The 19,507-nt window shown below is 51.7% G+C and overlaps 1 protein-coding gene across 2 annotated transcripts in view; it reads left to right on the top strand.

The window, feature by feature from the left end:
• Positions 1 to 19,507, top strand: part of LOC140084550 (transcription factor COE3-like) — a 127,299-nt gene that overhangs the window by 31,015 nt on the left and 76,777 nt on the right. For both annotated transcript variants that reach the window (XM_072126463.1, XM_072126462.1), the window contains exons 2-5: positions 6,741 to 6,897; positions 11,839 to 11,902; positions 12,878 to 12,933; positions 14,881 to 14,954. In XM_072126463.1, the coding sequence (XP_071982564.1) occupies positions 6,741 to 6,897; positions 11,839 to 11,902; positions 12,878 to 12,933; positions 14,881 to 14,954 (351 nt within the window). The remainder of the gene's footprint in view (positions 1 to 6,740; positions 6,898 to 11,838; positions 11,903 to 12,877; positions 12,934 to 14,880; positions 14,955 to 19,507) is intronic.

Below are 19,507 nucleotides of genomic sequence, written 5' to 3'. Positions count from 1 at the left end.
CTGTAGTGTGAGGTCTCCTGATATACTGGACATCGGCTGTAGTGTGAGGTCTCCTGATATACTGGACATCTGCTGTAGTGTGAGGTCTCCTGATATACTGGACATTGGCTGTAGTGTGAGGTCTCCTGATATACTGGACATCGGCTGTAGTGTGAGGTCTCCTGATATACTAGACATCGGCTGTAGTGTGAGGTCCCCTTATATACTGGACATCGGCTGTAGTTTGAGGTCTCCTGATACACTGGACATCGGCTGTAGTGTGAGGTCTCCTGATATACTGGACATCGGCTGTAGTGTGAGGTCTCCTGATATACTGGACATCTGCTGTAGTGTGAGGTCTCCTGATATACTGGACATTGGCTGTAGTGTGAGGTCTCCTGATATACTGGACATCGGCTGTAGTGTGAGGTCTCCTGATATACTAGACATCGGCTGTAGTGTGAGGTCTCCTGATATACTGGACATCGGCTGTAGTGTGACGTCTCCTGATACACTGGACATCGGCTGTAGTGTGAGGTCTCCTGATATACTGGACATCGGCTGTAGTGTCAGGTCTCCTGTTATACTGGACATCTGCTGTAGTGTGAGGTCTCCTGATATACTGGACATTGGCTGTAGTGTGAGGTCTCCTGATATACTGGACATCGGCTGTAGTGTGAGGTCTCCTGATATACTGGACATCTGCTGTAGTGTGAGGTCTCCTGATATACTGGACATCGGCTGTAGTGTGAGGTTTCCTGTTATACTGGATATCGGCTGTAGTGTGAGGTCCCCTTATATACTGTACATTGGCTGTAGTGTGAGGTCTCCTGATATAATGGACATCGGCTGTAGTGTGAGGTTTCCTGTTATACTGGACATCGGCTGTAGTGTGAGGTCTCCTGATATACTGGACATCGGCTGTAGTGTGAGGTCTCCTGATATACTGGACATCGGCTGTAGTGTGAGGTCTCCTGTTATACTGGACATCGGCTGTAGTGTGAGGTCTCCTGATATACTGGACATCGGCTGTAGTGTGAGGTCTCCTGTTATACTGGACATCGGCTGTAGAGTGAGGTCTCCTGATATACTGGACATCGGCTGTAGTGTGAGGTCTCCTGATATACTGGACATCGGCTGTAGTGTGAGGTCTCCTGTTATACTGGACATCGGCTGTAGTGTGAGGTCTCCTGATATACTGGACATCGGCTGTAGTGTGAGGTCTTCTGATATACTGGACATTGGCTGTAGTGTGAGGTCTCCTGATATACTGGACATTGGCTGTAGTGTGAGGTCTCCTGATATACTGGACATCGGCTGTAGTGTGAGGTCTCCTGATATACTGGACATCGGCTGTAGTGTGAGGTCTCCTGATATACTGGACATCGGCTGTAGTGTGAGGTCTCCTGATATACTGGACATCGGCTGTAGTGTGAGGTCTCCTGATATACTGGACATCGGCTGTAGTGTGAGGTCTCCTGATACACTGGACATCGGCTGTAGTGTGAGGTCTCCTGATATACTGGACTTCGGCTGTAGTGTGAGGTCTCCTGATATACTGGACATCGGCTGTAGTGTGAGGTCTCCTGATATACTGGACATCGGCTGTAGTGTGAGGTCTCCTGTTATACTGGACATCGGTTGTAGTGTGAGGTCTCCTGATATACTGGACATCGGTTGTAGTGTGAGGTCTCCTGATATACTGGACATCGGCTGTAGTGTGAGGTCTCCTGATACACTGGACATCGGCTGTAGTGTGAGGTCTCCTGATATACTGGACATTGGCTGTAGTGTGAGGTCTCCTGATATACTGGACATCGGCTGTAGTGTGAGGTCTCCTGATATACTGGACATCGGCTGTAGTGTGAGGTCTCCTGTTATACTGGACATTGGCTGTAGTGTGAGGTCTCCTGATATACTGGACATCGGCTGTAGTGTGAGGTCTCCTGATATACTGGACTTCGGCTGTAGTGTGAGGTCTCCTGATATACTGGACATCGGCTGTAGTGTGAGGTCTCCTGATATACTGGACATCGGCTGTAGTGTGAGGTCTCCTGTTATACTGGACATTGGCTGTAGTGTGAGGTCTCCTGATATACTGGACATCGGCTGTAGTGTGAGGTCTCCTGATATACTGGACTTCGGCTGTAGTGTGAGGTCTCCTGATATACTGGACATCGGCTGTAGTGTGAGGTCTCCTGATATACTGGACTTCGGCTGTAGTGTGAGGTCTCCTGATATACTGGACATCGGCTGTAGTGTGAGGTCTCCTGTTATACTGGACATCGGCTGTAGTGTGAGGTCTCCTGATATACTGTACATCGGCTGTAGTGTGAGGTCTCCTGATATACTGGACATCGGCTGTAGTGTGAGGTCTCCTGATATACTGGACATCGGCTGTAGTGTGATGTCTCCTGTTATACTGGACATCGGCTGTAGTGTGAGGTCTCCTGATATACTGGACATCGGCTGTAGTGTGAGGTCTCCTGATATACTGGACATCGGCTGTAGTGTGAGGTCCCCTGTTATACTGGACATCGGCTGTAGTGTGATGTCTCCTGTTATACTGGACATCGGCTGTAGTGTGAGGTCTCCTGATACACAGGACATCGGCTGTAGTGTGATGTCTCCTGTTATACTGCACATCGGCTGTAGTGTGAGGTCCCCTGATATACTGGACATCGGCTGTAGTGTGAGGTCTCCTGTTATACTGGACATCGGCTGTAGTGTGATGTCTCCTGTTATACTGGACATCGGCTGTAGTGTGATGTCTCCTGTTATACTGCACATCGGCTGTAGTGTGAGGTCCCCTGATATACTGGACATCGGCTGTAGTGTGAGGTCTCCTGATATACTGGACATCGGCTGTAGTGTGAGGTCTCCTGATATACTGGACATGGGCTGTAGTGTGAGGTCTCCTGATATACTGGACATCGGCTGTAGTGTGAGGTCTCCTGTTATACTGGACATCGGCTGTAGTGTGAGGTCTCCTGATATACTGGACATCGGCTGTAGTGTGAGGTCTCCTGATATACTGGACATCGGCTGTAGTGTGAGGTCTCCTGATATACTGTACATCGGCTGTAGTGTGAGGTCTCCTGTTATACTGGACATCGGCTGTAGTGTGAGGTCTCCTGATATACTGGACATCGGCTGTAGTGTGAGGTCTCCTGATATACTGGACATCGGCTGTAGTGTGAGGTCTCCTGTTATACTGCACATCGGCTGTAGTGTGAGGTCTCCTGATATACTGGACATCGGCTGTAGTGTGAGGTCTCCTGATATACTGGACATCGGCTGTAGTGTGAGGTCTCCTGATATACTGGACAGACCAGCAGGCAGTTACTACCAGTCTGAGTTTAACCTTCATGCAGACCATCTCCCACCGGCTCCCCAGCTTGCTGAAACCTACTGTTCTTCATTTTTGTCCGTTGCATGCTGTTCAATAAAGAATTGTAAGTTGATTTGCACAGCGTTGCCTCTGTCTGATCCCTGGATACGGCTGTTACCACCACAGGCTTCTCCATTACCTAGGTACTCTGGGGTTGCCCAGGAAGAACCAGTACCACAGCCTCTCCCTCATCTAATTTCTTTCACACACCACCTGCTGGAGAGCTGCCAGGCTGTAGGACAGTCCTCCGGTTCCCATAGCAAGCAGTATTCTGGGCCCCGGCTGTCTCCAGGCCCCAAGAAAAGGCCCCGGTGGGAGATGTTGCACTGTATTACCATGTATCACTATCCTGTACCACCGTGTATCTCAGCATATCACTATCATGTATCACCATGTATCTCAGTGTTTCACTATCCTGTACCACCATGTATCTCAGCATATCACTATCCTGTAAAACCATGTATCTCAGCGTATCACCGTCCTGTATCACCATGTATCTCAGTGTATCACCGTCCTGTATCACCATGTATCTCAGCGTATCACTATCCTGTACCACCATGTATCTTAGCGTATCACTATCCTGTACCACCATGTATCTCAGCGTATCACCGTCCTGTATCACCATGTATCTCAGCGTATCACTATCCTGTACCACCATGTATCTCAGTGTATCACCGTCCTGTATCACCAAGTATCTCAGCGTATCACTATCCTGTACCACCATGTATCTTAGCGTATCACTATCCTGTACCACCATGTATCTCAGCGTATCACCGTCCTGTATCACCATGTATCTCAGCGTATCACTATCCTGTACCACCATGTATCTCAGCATATCACTATCCTGTAAAACCATGTATCTCAGCGTATCACCGTCCTGTATCACCATGTATCTCAGCGTATCACTATCCTGTACCACCATGTATCTCAGCGTATCACTATCCTGTACCACCATGTATCTCAGCATATCACTATCCTGTAAAACCATGTATCTCAGCGTATCACTATCCTGTATCACCATGTATCTCAGCGTATCACCGTCCTGTATCACCATGTATCTCAGTGTATCACTATCCTGTACCACCATGTATCTCAGCATATCACTATCCTGTACCACCATGTATCTCAGCGTATCACCGTCCTGTATCACCATGTATCTCAGCGTATCACTATCCTGTACCACCATGTATCTCAGCGTATCACTATCCTGTACCACCATGTATCTCAGCATATCACTATCCTGTAAAACCATGTATCTCAGCGTATCACTATCCTGTATCACCATGTATCTCAGCGTATCACCATCCTGTATCACCATGTATCTCAGCGTATCACTATCCTGTACCGCCATGTATCTCAGCGTATCCCCGTCCTGTATCACCATGTATCTCAGTGTATCACTATCCTGTACCACCATGTATCTCAGCATATCACTATCCTGTACCACCATGTATCTCAGCGTATCACTATCCTGTATCACCATGTATCTCAGCGTATCACCATCCTGTATCACCATGTATCTCAGCGTATCACTATCCTGTACCGCCATGTATCTCAGCGTATCACTATCCTGTACCACCATGTATCTCAGCGTATCACTATCCTGTATCACCATGTATCTCAGCGTATCACTATCCTGTACCGCCATGTATCTCAGCGTATCACCGTCCTGTATCACCATGTATCTCAGTGTATCACTATCCTGTACCACCATGTATCTCAGCATATCACTATCCTGTACCACCATGTATCTCAGCGTATCACTATCCTGTACCACCATGTATCTCAGCGTATCACTATCCTGTATCACCATGTATCTCAGCGTATCACCATCCTGTATCACCATGTATCTCAGCGTATCACTATCCTGTACCACCATGTATCTCAGCGTATCACCGTCCTGTATCACCATGTATCTCAGTGTATCACTATCCTGTACCACCATGTATCTCAGCGTATCACCATCCTGTATCACCATGTATCTCAGCGTATCACTATCCTGTACCACCATGTATCTCAGCGTATCACCGTCCTGTATCACCATGTATCTCAGCGTATCACTATCCTGTACCACCATGTATCTCAGCATATCACTATCCTGTACCACCATGTATCTTAGCGTATCACTATCCTGTACCACCATGTATCTCAGCGTATCACTATCCTGTACCGCCATGTATCTCAGTGTATCACCGTCCTGTATCACCATGTATCTCAGCGTATCACTATCCTGTACCACCATGTATCTCAGTGTATCACCGTCCTGTATCACCAAGTATCTCAGCGTATCACTATCCTGTACCACCATGTATCTCAGTGTATCACCGTCCTGTATCACCAAGTATCTCAGCGTATCACTATCCTGTACCACCATGTATCTTAGCGTATCACTATCCTGTACCACCATGTATCTCAGCGTATCACCGTCCTGTATCACCATGTATCTCAGCGTATCACTATCCTGTACCACCATGTATCTCAGCATATCACTATCCTGTAAAACCATGTATCTCAGCGTATCACCGTCCTGTATCACCATGTATCTCAGCGTATCACTATCCTGTATCACCATGTATCTCAGCGTATCACTATCCTGTACCACCATGTATCTCAGCGTATCACTATCCTGTACCACCATGTATCTCAGCATATCACTATCCTGTAAAACCATGTATCTCAGCGTATCACTATCCTGTATCACCATGTATCTCAGCGTATCACCATCCTGTATCACCATGTATCTCAGCGTATCACTATCCTGTACCGCCATGTATCTCAGCGTATCACCGTCCTGTATCACCATGTATCTCAGCGTATCACTATCCTGTACCACCATGTATCTCAGCATATCACTATCCTGTACCACCATGTATCTCAGCGTATCACTATCCTGTATCACCATGTATCTCAGCGTATCACCATCCTGTATCACCATGTATCTCAGCGTATCACTATCCTGTACCGCCATGTATCTCAGCGTATCACCGTCCTGTATCACCATGTATCTCAGTGTATCACTATCCTGTACCACCATGTATCTCAGCATATCACTATCCTGTACCACCATGTATCTCAGCGTATTCTTATCCTGTACCACCATGTATCTCAGCGTATCACCGTCCTGTATCACCATGTATCTCAGCGTATTCTGTATCACCATGTATCTCAGCGTATCACCGTCCTGTATCACCATGTATCTCAGCGTATTCTGTACCACCATGTATCTCAGCGTATTCTGTATCACCATGTATCTCAGCGTATTCTGTATCACCATGTACAGGTATCACATGGGCTCCTGTGCTGTGTACCATGTTGCCCCCTGTAGCTGGGGTTGGCCATGACCTGTGCCCCCTCTTGTCTCCCCTCACAGTGGGATCGGTCTGGCCAGGGCTCACTTCGAGAAGCAGCCGCCCTCCAACCTCCGAAAATCCAACTTCTTCCATTTTGTCCTGGCGCTGTACGACCGGCAGGGGCAGCCGGTGGAGATCGAGAGGACGTCCTTCATCGACTTTGTAGAAAAAGACAAGGCAAGATATGATGTTTATGGGGGGGCCTCCCTGTTTACCTCGGGGGATGTGTGTGTGCAGGGGGTCATCCCTCTGTACCCTGGAGGATATATGGGGGGTCCTCCCTGTGTACCTCGGGGGATGTGTGTGTGGGGGTCCTCCCTCCGTACGCCTGATGGTGTGTGTGCAGGGTAGGTCCTCCCTCTGTACCCCAGGTGATGTATGGGGGGTCCTCCTTCTGTACCCCAGGTGATGTGTGTGGGGGGGCCTCTCTCTGTACCCCAGGTGATGTATGGGGGGTCCTCCTTCTGTATGCCAGGTGATGTGTGTGGGAGTCCTCCTTCTGTACCCCAGGTGATGTGTGTGGGGGGTCCTCCCTCTGTACCCCGGGTGATGTATGTGGTGGTCCTCCTTCTGTACCCCGGGTGATGTATGTGTGGGGGTCCTCCCTCTGTACCCCAGGTGATGTATGTGGTGGTCCTCCTTCTGTACCCCGGGTGATGTATGTGTGGGGGGTCCTCCCTCTGTACCCCAGGTGATGTATGGGGGGTCCTCCTTCTGTACGCCAGGTGATGTGTGTGGGGGGTCCTCCTTCTGTACCCCAGGTGATGTGTTTGGGGGTACTCCTTCTGTACCCCAGGTGATGTGTGTGGGGGGGGCCTCTCTCTGTACCCCAGGTGATGTGTGTGGGGGGGGCCTCTCTCTGTACCCCAGGTGATGTATGTGGTGGTCCTCCTTCTGTACCCTGGGTGATGTATGTGTGGGGGGGGTCCTCCCTCTGTACTCCAGGTGATGTATGTGTGGGGGGTCTTCCCTCTGTACCCCAGGTGATGTGTTTGGGGGTCCTCCTTCTGTACCCCAGGTGATGTATTTGTGGGGGATCCTCCCTCTGTACCCCGGGGGATGTGTGTGTGGGGGGGTCCTCCCTCTGTACCCCGGGGGATGTATGTGTGGGGTGTCCTCCTTCTGTACCCCGGGTGATGTTTGTGAGGGGGATCCTCCCTCTGTACCCCAGGTGATGTATGTGTGGGGGATCCTCCCTCTGTACCCCGGGTGATGTGTGTGGGGGTCCTCCCTCTGTACCCCGGGTGATGTATGTGTGTGGGATCCTCCCTCTGTACCCCGGGTGATATATGTGTGGGGGATCCTCCTTCTGTACCCCGGGGGATGTATGTGTGGGGGATCCTCCCTCTGTACCCCGGGTGATGTATGTGTGGGGGGGTCCTCCCTCTGTACCCCAGGTGATGTATGTGTGGGGGATCCTCCCTCTGTACCCCGGGGGATGTATGTGTGGGGGATCCTCCCTCTGTACCCCGGGGGATGTGTGTGTGGGGGGTCCTCCCTCTGTACCCCGGGGGATGTGTGTGTGGGGGTTCCTCCCTCGGTACCCCGGGGGATGTGTGTGGGGGGTCCTCCCTCTGTACCCCAGGTGATGTATGTGTGGGGGATCCTCCCTCTGTACCCCGGGGGATGTATGTGTGGGGGATCCTCCCTCTGTACCCCAGGTGATGTATGTGTGGGGGATCCTCCCTCTGTACCCCGGGGGATGTATGTGTGGGGGATCCTCCCTCTGTACCCCGGGGGATGTGTGTGTGGGGGGTCCTCCCTCTGTACCCCGGGGGATGTGTGTGGGGGGTCCTCCCTCTGTACCCCGGGGGATGTATGTGTGGGGGATCCTCCCTCTGTACTCCAGGTGATGTATGTGTGGGGGATCCTCCCTCTGTACTCCAGGTGATGTATGTGTGGGGGATCCTCCCTCTGTACCCCAGGTGATGTATGTGTGGGGGATCCTCCCTCTGTACCCCGGGGGATGTGTGTGTGGGGGGTCCTCCCTCTGTACCCCAGGTGATGTATGTGTGGTGGGTCCTCCCTCTGTACCCCGGAGGATGTGTGTGGGGGTCCTCCTTCTGTACCCCAGGTGATGTATGTGTGGGGGGTCCTCCCTCTGTACCCCAGGTGATGTGTGGGGGTCCTCCCTCTGTACCCCGGGTGATGTGTGTGGGGGTCCTCCTTCTGTACCCCGGGTGATGTATGTGTGGGGTATCCTCCCTCTGTACCCCGGGTGATGTATGTGTGGGGGGTCCTCCCTCTGTACCCCAGGGGATGTGTGGTGGGTCCTCCCTCTGTATCCCAGGTGATGTATGTGTGGGGGGTCCTCCCTCTGTACCCCGGGTGATGTGTGTAGGGGTCCTCCTTCTGTACCCCGGGTGATGTATGTTTGGGGGGTCCTCCCTCTGTACCCCAGGTGATGTATGTGGTGGTCCTCCTTCTGTACCCCAGGGGATGTGTGTGTGGGGGGGACCTCCCTCTGTACCCCGGGGGATGTGTGCAGGGGGTCCTCCCTCTGTAGCCCAGGTGATGTGTGTGGGGGTCCTCCTTCTGTACCCCGGGTGATGTATGTGTGGGGGATCCTCCCTCTGTACCCCGGGTGATGTGTGTGGGGGTCCTCCTTCTGTACCCCGGGTGATGTATGCGTGGGGGGTCCTCCCTCTGTACCCCAGGTGATGTGTGTGGGGGTCCTCCTTCTGTACCCCGGGGGATGTGTGTGTGGGGGGTCCTCCCTTTGTACCCCTGGTGATGTGTTTGGGGGTCCTCCTTCTGTACCCCAGGTGATGTGTTTGGGGGTCCTCCTTCTGTACCCCAGGTGATGTGTGTGGGGGTCTTCCTTCTGTACCCCAGGTGATGTGTTTGGGGGTCCTCCTTCTGTACCCCAGGTGATGTATGTGTGGGGGGTCCTCCTTCTGTACCCCGGGGGATGTGTGTGTGGGGGGTCCTCCTTCTGTACCCCGGGTGATGTATGTGTGGGGGGTCCTCCCTCTGTACCCTGGGTGATGTGTGTGGGGGTCCTCCTTCTGTACCCCGGGTGATGTATGTGTGGGGGGTCCTCCCTCTGTACCCTGGGTGATGTGTGTGGGGGTCCTCCTTCTGTACCCCGGGTGATGTATGTGGTGGTCCTCCTTCTGTACCCCAGGGGATGTGTCTGTGGGGGTCCTCCTTCTGCACCCCGGGTGATGTATGTGTGGGGGTCCTCCTTCTGTACCCCGGGTGATGTATGTGTGGGGGGTCCTCCCTCTGTACCCCGGGTGATGTATGTGTGGGGGGTCCTCCCTCTGTACCCCGGGTGATGTATGTGTGGGGGGTCCTCCTTCTGTACCCCAGGTGATGTGTGTGGGGGGTCCTCCTTCTGTACCCCGGGTGATGTATGTGTGGGGGGTCCTCCTTCTGTACCCCGGGTGATGTATGTGTGGGGGTCCTCCTTCTGTACCCCGGGGGATGTATGTGTGGGGGATCCTCCCTCTGTACCCCGGGGGATGTGTGTGTGGGGGGTCCTCCCTCTGTACCCCGGGTGATGTATGTGTGGGGGATCCTCCCTCTGTACCCCGGGGGATGTATGTGTGGGGGTCCTCCTTCTGTACCGCGGGTGATGTATGTGTGGGGGATCCTCCCTCTGTACCCCAGGTGATGTATGTGTGGGGGATCCTCCCTCTGTACCCCGGGTGATGTATGTGTGGGGGATCCTCCCTCTGTACCCCGGGTGATGTATGTGTGGGGGTCCTCCTTCTGTACCGCGGGTGATGTATGTGTGGGGGATTCTCCCTCTGTACCCTGGGTGATGTATGTGTGGGGGATCCTCCCTCTGTACCCCGGGGGATGTATGTGTGGGGGATCCTCCCTCTGTACCCCAGGTGATGTATGTGTGGGGGATCCTCCCTCTGTACCCCGGGTGATGTATGTGTGGGGGATCCTCCCTCTGTACCCCGGGTGATGTATGTGTGGGGGTCCTCCTTCTGTACCGCGGGTGATGTATGTGTGGGGGATCCTCCCTCTGCACCCCGGGTGATGTATGTGTGGGGGATCCTCCCTCTGTACCCCGGGTGATGTATGTGTGGGGGATCCTCCCTCTGTACCCCGGGGGATGTGTGTGGGGGGTCCTCCTTCTGTACCCCGGGTGATGTGTGTGTGGGGGATCCTCCCTCTGTACCCCGGGTGATGTATGTGTGGGGGTCCTCCTTCTGTACCGCGGGTGATGTATGTGTGGGGGATCCTCCCTCTGCACCCCGGGGGATGTATGTGTGGGGGATCCTCCCTCTGTACCCCAGGTGATGTGTGTGTGGGTCCTCCTTCTGTACCGCGGGTGATGTATGTGTGGGGGATCCTCCCTCTGTACCCTGGGTTATGTATGTGTGGGGGTCCTCCTTCTGTACCCCGGGGGATGTGTGTTGGGGGGGACCTCCCTCTGTACCCCGGGGGATGTGTGCAGGGGGGTCCTCCCTCTGTACCCCGGGTGATGTGTGTGGGGGTCCTCCTTCTGTACCCCGGGGGATGTGTGTTGGGGGGGTCCTCCTTCTGTACCCCGGGGGATGTGTGCAGGGGGGCTCCTCCCTCTGTACCCTGGGTGATGTGTGTGGGGGTCCTTCTTCTGTACCCCGGGTGATGTATGTTTGGGGGTCCTCCCTCTGTACCCCAGGTGATGTATGTGGTGGTCCTCCTTCTGTACCCCGGGTGATGTATGTGTGTGGGATCCTCCCTCTGTACTCCAGGTGATGTATGTGTGGGGGATCCTCCCTCTGTACCCCGGGGGATGTGTGTGTGGGGGGTCCGCCCTTTGTACCCCGGGGGATGTGTGTTTGGGGGGTCCTCCCTCTGTACCCCAGGTGATGTATGTGTGGTGGGTCGTCCCTCTGTACCCCGGGGGATGTGTGTGCAGGGGGGATCCTCCCTCCATACGCCTGATGATGTATGTGTGTGGGGTCCTCCCTCTGTACCCCAGGTGATATTTGGGGGGTCCTCCCTCTGTACCCCAGGTGATGTTTGGGGGGTCCTCCCTCTGTACCCCAGGTGATGTGTGTGCAGGATATGTAAGGGGGACCTCCCTTTGTATACGATGTGATCTTGTGGAGTATCAGGGATCACCTACTTAGTTTTATCTTGGTGCGATGACTGAATATTTCTGCTTCACAGGAACAAAGTGGCGAGAAAACTAACAATGGCATCCACTATAGGCTGCAGCTCCTCTACAGCAATGGTAAGGATCTCTGCCCCCTATCCCCAGGCTTGGCTAATCAATACCAGATAACACCACACTGTGCCCCCTCCTAGACATGACTAATCAATACAAGATAACACCACACTGTGCCCCCTCCCAGACATGACTATTCAATACCAGATAACACCACACTGTGCCCCCTCCTAGACATGACTAATCAATACATGATAACACCACACTGTGCTCCCTTTCAGACATGACTAATCAATACAAGATAAAACCACACTGTGCCCCTCCCAGATATAACTAATCAATACAAGATAACACCACACTGTGTCCCTCCCAGGCATGACTAATCAATACAAGATAACACCACACTGCGCTCTACCCTGAGGCCTGGCTAGTCAATACCAATTAACACCACAATGTGCCCCCTCCCAGACGTGCCTAATTAATACCAGATAACTCCACAATGCTCTCTACCCACAAGCCTGGCTAATCAATGGCAGATAGCACCACAATGCCCCCTCCAGATATAACTAATCAATACAAGATAACACCACACTTTGCCCCCTCCCAGACATGACTAATCAGTTCAAGATAGCACCACACTGTGCCCCCTCCCAGACATAACTAATCAATACACCACACTGCGCCCTATTATCAGGCATGGCTAATTAATACAAGATAACAATACACTGGTCCCTCTCCCAAGCATGGCTAATTAATACCAGATAACACCACAATGCTCCCTACCCACAGGCCTGGCTAATCAATAGCAGATAACACCACACTGTGCCCCTCGCAGACAATGCCCCCCCCCAGCACAGCTAGTCAATACCAGATAACAACATACTGCTCCCTCCCCCAAGATATGGCCAATCAATACCACATAAAACGATAATCCCCTCCCTCCTAAGCATGGCTAATCAATACCAGATAATACCACACTGCTCCCTCCCCTAGGTATGGCTAATCGTTAACATACACATCCATGTTTCTTGTATCTTCCAGGGCTTAGGACAGAGCAGGATCTCTATGTACGGCTCATCGACTCCATGTCCAAGCTGGTAGGTTCCAACAATGTGAGACTAGCTCCACAGGAAAGGATGGTAGTCACAGCTCCGCCCCCTCTATAGAAATGTTTCTTCCTGTCATCGGCCAGTTGGCTGCACTCTGCTGGTGATGTGACTCCCATCACAGTGAAGGAGATCTGCTGGGTGACGTAACAATCATTCACTTCGATGGGATGTCATCATAGTAATAGATAAGGTCATCAGAAGGTCACGTGATGTCATTGAAGCCACCACCTCTACCATTTAGTACCTATGGTTGTGTGATGTCATCAGTGCGTGGTTTCAGCTCATCAGAGGGTTATCTGATGAAGGATATTTAAGGTAGTCAGAAGGTTATGTGCCGTCATCAGAGGGTAAGATTGGGTCATTGTGTGGTTATATGATGTCACCGGAGATAAGATGAGGTAAACACAAAATTGTGTGATATCCTCAGATTGTTAGAATAGGTGAATAGTAATCAATGATGTCGTCTGGTTGGTAGATGTGATTGTTGTAGGTGTGGATGATGTCATCAGGTTGGTAGATGTGATTGTTGTAGGTGTGGATGATGTCATCAGGATGGTAGATGTGATTGTTGTAGTGGTGGATGATGTCATCAGGATGGTAGATGTGATTGTTATAGTGGTGGATGAGGTCATCAGGATGGTAGATGTGATTGTTATAGTGGGGGATGAGGTCGTCAGGATGGTAGATGTGATTGTTGTAGTGGTGGATGATGTCATCAGGATGGTAGATGTGATTGTTGTAGTGGTGGATGATGTCATCAGGATGGTAGATGTGATTGTTGTACTGGTGGATGAGGTCATCAGGATGGTAGATGTGATTGTTGTAGCGGTGGATGATGTCATCAGGATGGTAGATGTGATTGTTGTAGTGGTGGATGATGTCATCAGGATGGTAGATGTGATTGTTGTAATGATGGATGAGGTCATCAGGATGGTAGATGTGATTGTTGTAGCGGTGGATGATGTCATCAGGATGGTAGATGTGATTGTTGTAGTGGTGGATGATGTCATCAGGATGGTAGATGTGATTGTTGTAGTGGTGGATGATGTCATCAGGATGGCAGATGTGATTGTTGTAGTGGTGGATGAGGTCATCAGGATGGCAGATGTGATTGTTGTAGTGGTGGATGATGTCATCAGGATGGTAGATGTGATTGTTGTAGTGGGGGATGATGTCATCAGGATGGTAGATGTGATTGTTGTAGTGGTGGATGATGTCATCAGGATGGTAGATGTGATTGTTGTAGAGGTGGATGATGTCATCAGGATGGTAGATGTGATTGTTGTAGTGGTGGATGATGTCATCAGGATGGCAGATGTGATTGTTGTAGTGGTGGATGATGTCATCAGGATGGCAGATGTGATTGTTGTAGTGGTGGATGATGTCATCAGGATGGCAGATGTGATTGTTGTAGTGGTGGATGAGGTCATCAGGATGGTACATGTGATTGTTGTAGTGGTGGATGAGGTCATCAGGATGGTACATGTGATTGTTGTAGTGGTGGAGGAGGTCATCAGGATGGTAGATGTGATTGTTGTAGTGGTGGATGATGTCATCAGGATGGTAGATGTGATTGTTGTAGTGGTGGATGATGTCATCAGGATGGTAGATGTGATTGTTGTAGTGGGGGATGAGGTCGTCAGGATGGTAGATGTGATTGTTGTAGTGGTGGATGAGGTCATCAGGATGGCAGATGTGATTGTTATAGTGGGGGATGATGTCATCAGGATGTAGATGTGATTGTTATAGTGGGGGATGATGTCATCAGTAGGTTTTTTACCGCCCATGTTGTTTATAATTTCCCATTTTAGTTTTGGCTTTTGTAGTGGTTGGCCTCAGCTCCTGATCCTTTCTCCTTCTGGAGGGCGACCCATGAGGTCCAGGTACGTTCTCTTGGGTTGTATATTGTATAACTGTGATGTCTTTTGGTTTTAGCCAATCATCTATGAGGGACAGGACAAGAACCCGGAGATGTGTCGTGTTCTGCTGACCCATGAGATCATGTGCAGGTAGGTCTTCTGCTGCTGTAATGTTTGGGGACTGATATCGTAAATCTGAGGGGCCCCGTAACCTCCTGCACATTTTCTCTCTGGCCTCTGCTGAGAAGGGTCTCGTAGGTCAGGGTGGGGGCAAGAACATGTGGTCTTCTCATCACGTAGGTTCATCTCTGTTACTCGGCTCGGAGCCTCTCAGTGCAGCTTTAGAAGTGACTGGAGTTGAGGACCTGATGTATCTCTATGTACATAGTTTGTGTGAAATGTTTGAGACACGGATGTCCTCTCCTCCATATCCTGGGAGATGAAGCTTGTGTTTCATCTTTCTTATCTCTCTCCTGGTCTTTGTGGGGTTAACCATACGCCCCCTGAAGGGCTGTGGTCGGCTGCTCCTCGGTATCATTGGGTGGAGTCACCTCCGTCTCCAGCGCTGAACAATGCACCAGGAATTCATGATCTCAGGGGTCCGAGGATTTAGGGGAAAGTCCAAACCTCTCAATCTTATCTGAGATGTTGAGGGCGGAGGGGAAAGAAATGGGGGTGGGTGATGGGGATTGGAGAGAGGCTAGTGTGTTATAATGGGGATTGTTACAGAGGTGATGGACACACATCCACATGGATGTGTGTAGTGACATCTGAGCTGGTGGAGATGGGGTCCTCACATCCTGCAGAGCGTCCTACCGATAGATACAGGAGGCACGGGGTAGAATGTTAGTCTTCATTCCCTTGAAGAGGAGCAGTGAGTAGCACTTGCTATTAAGGTGCTCAACCCCACTTCACCTAGGGTCCCAGAAGAACAGTACGGCTTCAGTATGACCTGTAGTCGTAGTCAGGAGGAGAGGGTGGTCACACCCTTGATGTCAAGAGAGCTGCCTTACAAGGAGCTAAAAGAGGCGCGGTTATCCTTATCCCATCCTGGAAACTTTGCATAATGTTGCCTGTAGGCAGCTGTCATCATCACATTGGGGGATCTATCCATGATATGTATGGGGCATATAAAAAGTAAGAGAACCCCTTGGAATGACCTAAATTTCTGCATTACCGTAGTGTAGTATCAAACACAATTGTAGACAAACACAGTGGGGCTTATTTACAAATCTTCGCGGATCACACTTTCGTTGGACTTTCCAACGGTTTCGGGATTGGCGTGGCTTTGACAGGTGTTTAAGAGGGGTTTGTGCTGGCATTGTGTCGCACGCAATCGGATTGTGTCGCATCATGCGACAGAAATTAGGGGACGGGCCGACTGATTCGGACTAAGCACAGGATTTAACTTTCAAATTGTGGCGCACGACCAAGAACTTACATGCACAAGGAAGAAGAAGGTGAACTCCGGGGACCTGAGCGGGGAAGTGACACATGCAGGATATCGGGTGCAGGATCTTAGTGACTCCCCGCACAGCGCATTATACACGGACAATGCACTTACATGCACCAGGAAGAAGAAGGTGAACTCCGGGGACCTGAGTGGGGAAGCGACACATGCAGGATATCGGGCGCAGGATCTTAGTGACTCCCCGCACAGCGCATTATACACGGACAATGCACTTACATGCACCAGGAAGAAGAAGGTGAACTCCAGGGACCTGAGCGGGGAAGCGACACATGCAGGATATCGGGCGCAGGATCTTAGTGATTCCCTGCACAGCTCATTATACACGGACAATGCACTTACATGCACCAGGAAGAAGAAGGTGAACTCCGGGGACCTGAGCGGAGAAGTGACACATGCAGGATATCGGGCGCAGGATCTTAGTGACTCCCCGCACAGCGCATTATACACAGACAATGCACTTACATGCACCAGGAAGAAGAAGGTGAACTCCAGGGACCTGAACGGGGAAGCGACACATGCAGGATATCAGCCGCAGGATCTTAGTGACTCCCCGCACAGCGCATTATACACAGACAATGCACTTACATGCACCCAGAAGAAGAAGGTGAACTCCGGGGACCTGAGAGGGGAAGCGACACATGCAGGATATCGGGCGCAGGATCTTAGTGACTCCCCGCACAGCGCATTATACACGGACAATGCACTTACATGCACCAGGAAGAAGAAGGTGAACTCCAGGGACCTGAACGGGGAAGCGACACATGCAGGATATCAGGCGCAGGATCTTAGTGACTCCCCGCACAGCGCATTATACACAGACAATGCACTTACATGCACCCAGAAGAAGAAGGAGAACTCCGGGGACCTGAGCGGGGGAGCGACACATGCAGGATATCGGGCGCAGGATCTTAGTGACTCCCCGCACAGCGCATTATACACGGACAATGCACTTACATGCACCAGGAAGAAGAAGGTGAACTCCAGGGACCTGAGCGGGGAAGCGACACATGCAGGATATCGGGCGCAGGATCTTAGTGACTCTCCGCACAGTGCATTATACATGGACAATGCAATTACATGCACCAGGAAGAAGGTGAACTCCGGGGACCTGAGCGGGGAAGTGACACATGCAGGATATCGGGCGCAGGATCTTAGTGACTCCCCGCACAGCGCATTATACACGGAAAATGCACTTACATGCACCAGGAAGAAGAAGGTGAACTTCGGGGACCTGAGCGGGGAAGCAACACATGCAGGATATCGGGCGCAGGATCTTAGTGACTCCCCGCACAGCGCATTATACACGGACAATGCACTTAGATGCAAAAGGAAGAAGGTGAACTCCGGGGACCTGAGCGGGGAAGCGACACATGCAGGATATCGGGCGCAGGATCTTAGTGACTCCCCGCACAGCGCATTATACATGGACAATGCAATTACATGCACCAGGAAGAAGGTGAACTCCGGGGACCTGAGCGGGGAAGTGACACATGCAGGATATCGGGCGCAGGATCTTAGTGACTCCCCGCACAGCGCATTATACACGGAAAATGCACTTACATGCACCAGGAAGAAGAAGGTGAACTTCGGGGACCTGAGCGGGGAAGCAACACATGCAGGATATCGGGCGCAGGATCTTAGTGACTCCCCGCACAGCGCATTATACACGGACAATGCACTTAGATGCAAAAGGAAGAAGGTGAACTCCGGGGACCTGAGCGGGGAAGTGACACATGCAGGATATCGGGCGCAGGATCTTAGTGACTCCCCGCACAGCGCATTATACACGGACAATGCACTTACATGCACCAGGAAGAAGAAGGTGAACTCCGGGGACCTGATCGGGGAAGTGACACAAGCAGGATATGGGGCGCAGGATCTTAGTGACTCCCTGTACAACGCATTATACACGGACAATGCACTTACATGCACCAGGAAGAAGGTGAACTCCGGGGACCTGAATGGAGAAGCGACACATGCAGGATATCGGGCGCAGGATCTTAGTGACTCCCCGCACAGCGCATTATACACGGACAATGCACTTACAAGCACCAGGAAGAAGAAGGTGAACTCCGGGGACCTGAGCGGGGAAGCGACACATGCAGGATATCAGGCGCAGGATCTTAGTGACTCCCCGCACAGCGCATTATACACGGACAATGCACTTACATGCACCAGGAAGAAGAAGGTGAACTCTGGGGACCTGAGCGGGGAAGCGACACATGCAGGATATCGGGCGCACGATCTTAGTGACTCCCCACACAGCGCATTATACACGGACAATGCACTTACATGCACCAGGAAGAAGAAGGTGAACTCCGGGGACCTGAGCGGGGAAGCGACACATGCAGGATATCGGGCGCACGATCTTAGTGACTCCCCACACAGCGCATTATACACGGACAATGCACTTACATGCACCAGGAAGAAGAAGGTGAACTCCTGGGACCTGAGCGGGGAAGCGACACATGCAGGATATCGGGCGCACGATCTTAGTGACTCCCCGCACAGCGCATTATACACGGACAATGCACTTACATGCACCAGGAAGAAGAAGGTGAACTCCTGGGACCTGAGCGGGGAAGCGACACATGCAGGATATCGGGCGCACAATCTTAGTGAATTATAGGGCATTATACATGGACAATGCACTCACATGTCCGACGATAATGTACTCGGAGTTCACCTTCCTCTTCCTGGTACATGTAAGTGCATTGTCTTGCGACACAATTTGAAAGTTAAATTCCCGCACTCAGTCTCAATCAGTCGGATCGTCCGACGGCTCGCACCCTAATTTCTGTCACATGATGCGACACAATCCGATAGCGTGCTTCTGTCACATGGAAGCAGGGCAGCTGCGCCAAGATCCGATCGCATGCGACACAATCCCAGCACAAATCCCTGTTAAATCAGAAAATGAAAGTGTCAGATGAAAGTGTGAACCGCGACCCTTAGTAAATAAGCCCCTATGTTCCTTGCCTATGGACCCCCACCTGTTTGTGGCACAGTACACAGCTGGGAGAGCACTCCCTATGAGGACGCACAATGATCTTCAATGATTGTGTTCTCCCCCCCCCCCTGGTTTTTGGAGAGACATCTCAGGTGGCTTCAGGAGACTCCTTCCTGGTAACGGTCTCCACCATCTCCCCTTGTTTGTCCCTCAGGCGTAGTGTCGGGGGAGACGGGAGGAGTCATTTATACTTAGGATTTAGGGTAATGAGTCTTGGATGAG

This window comes from Engystomops pustulosus, chromosome 1, assembly GCF_040894005.1.
Source record: "Engystomops pustulosus chromosome 1, aEngPut4.maternal, whole genome shotgun sequence".
In the NCBI taxonomy this organism is placed as follows: Eukaryota; Metazoa; Chordata; class Amphibia; order Anura; family Leptodactylidae; genus Engystomops; species Engystomops pustulosus.
Note: the sequence above shows the minus strand (reverse complement) of the source record. Positions and strands in the feature narration are given on the sequence as shown.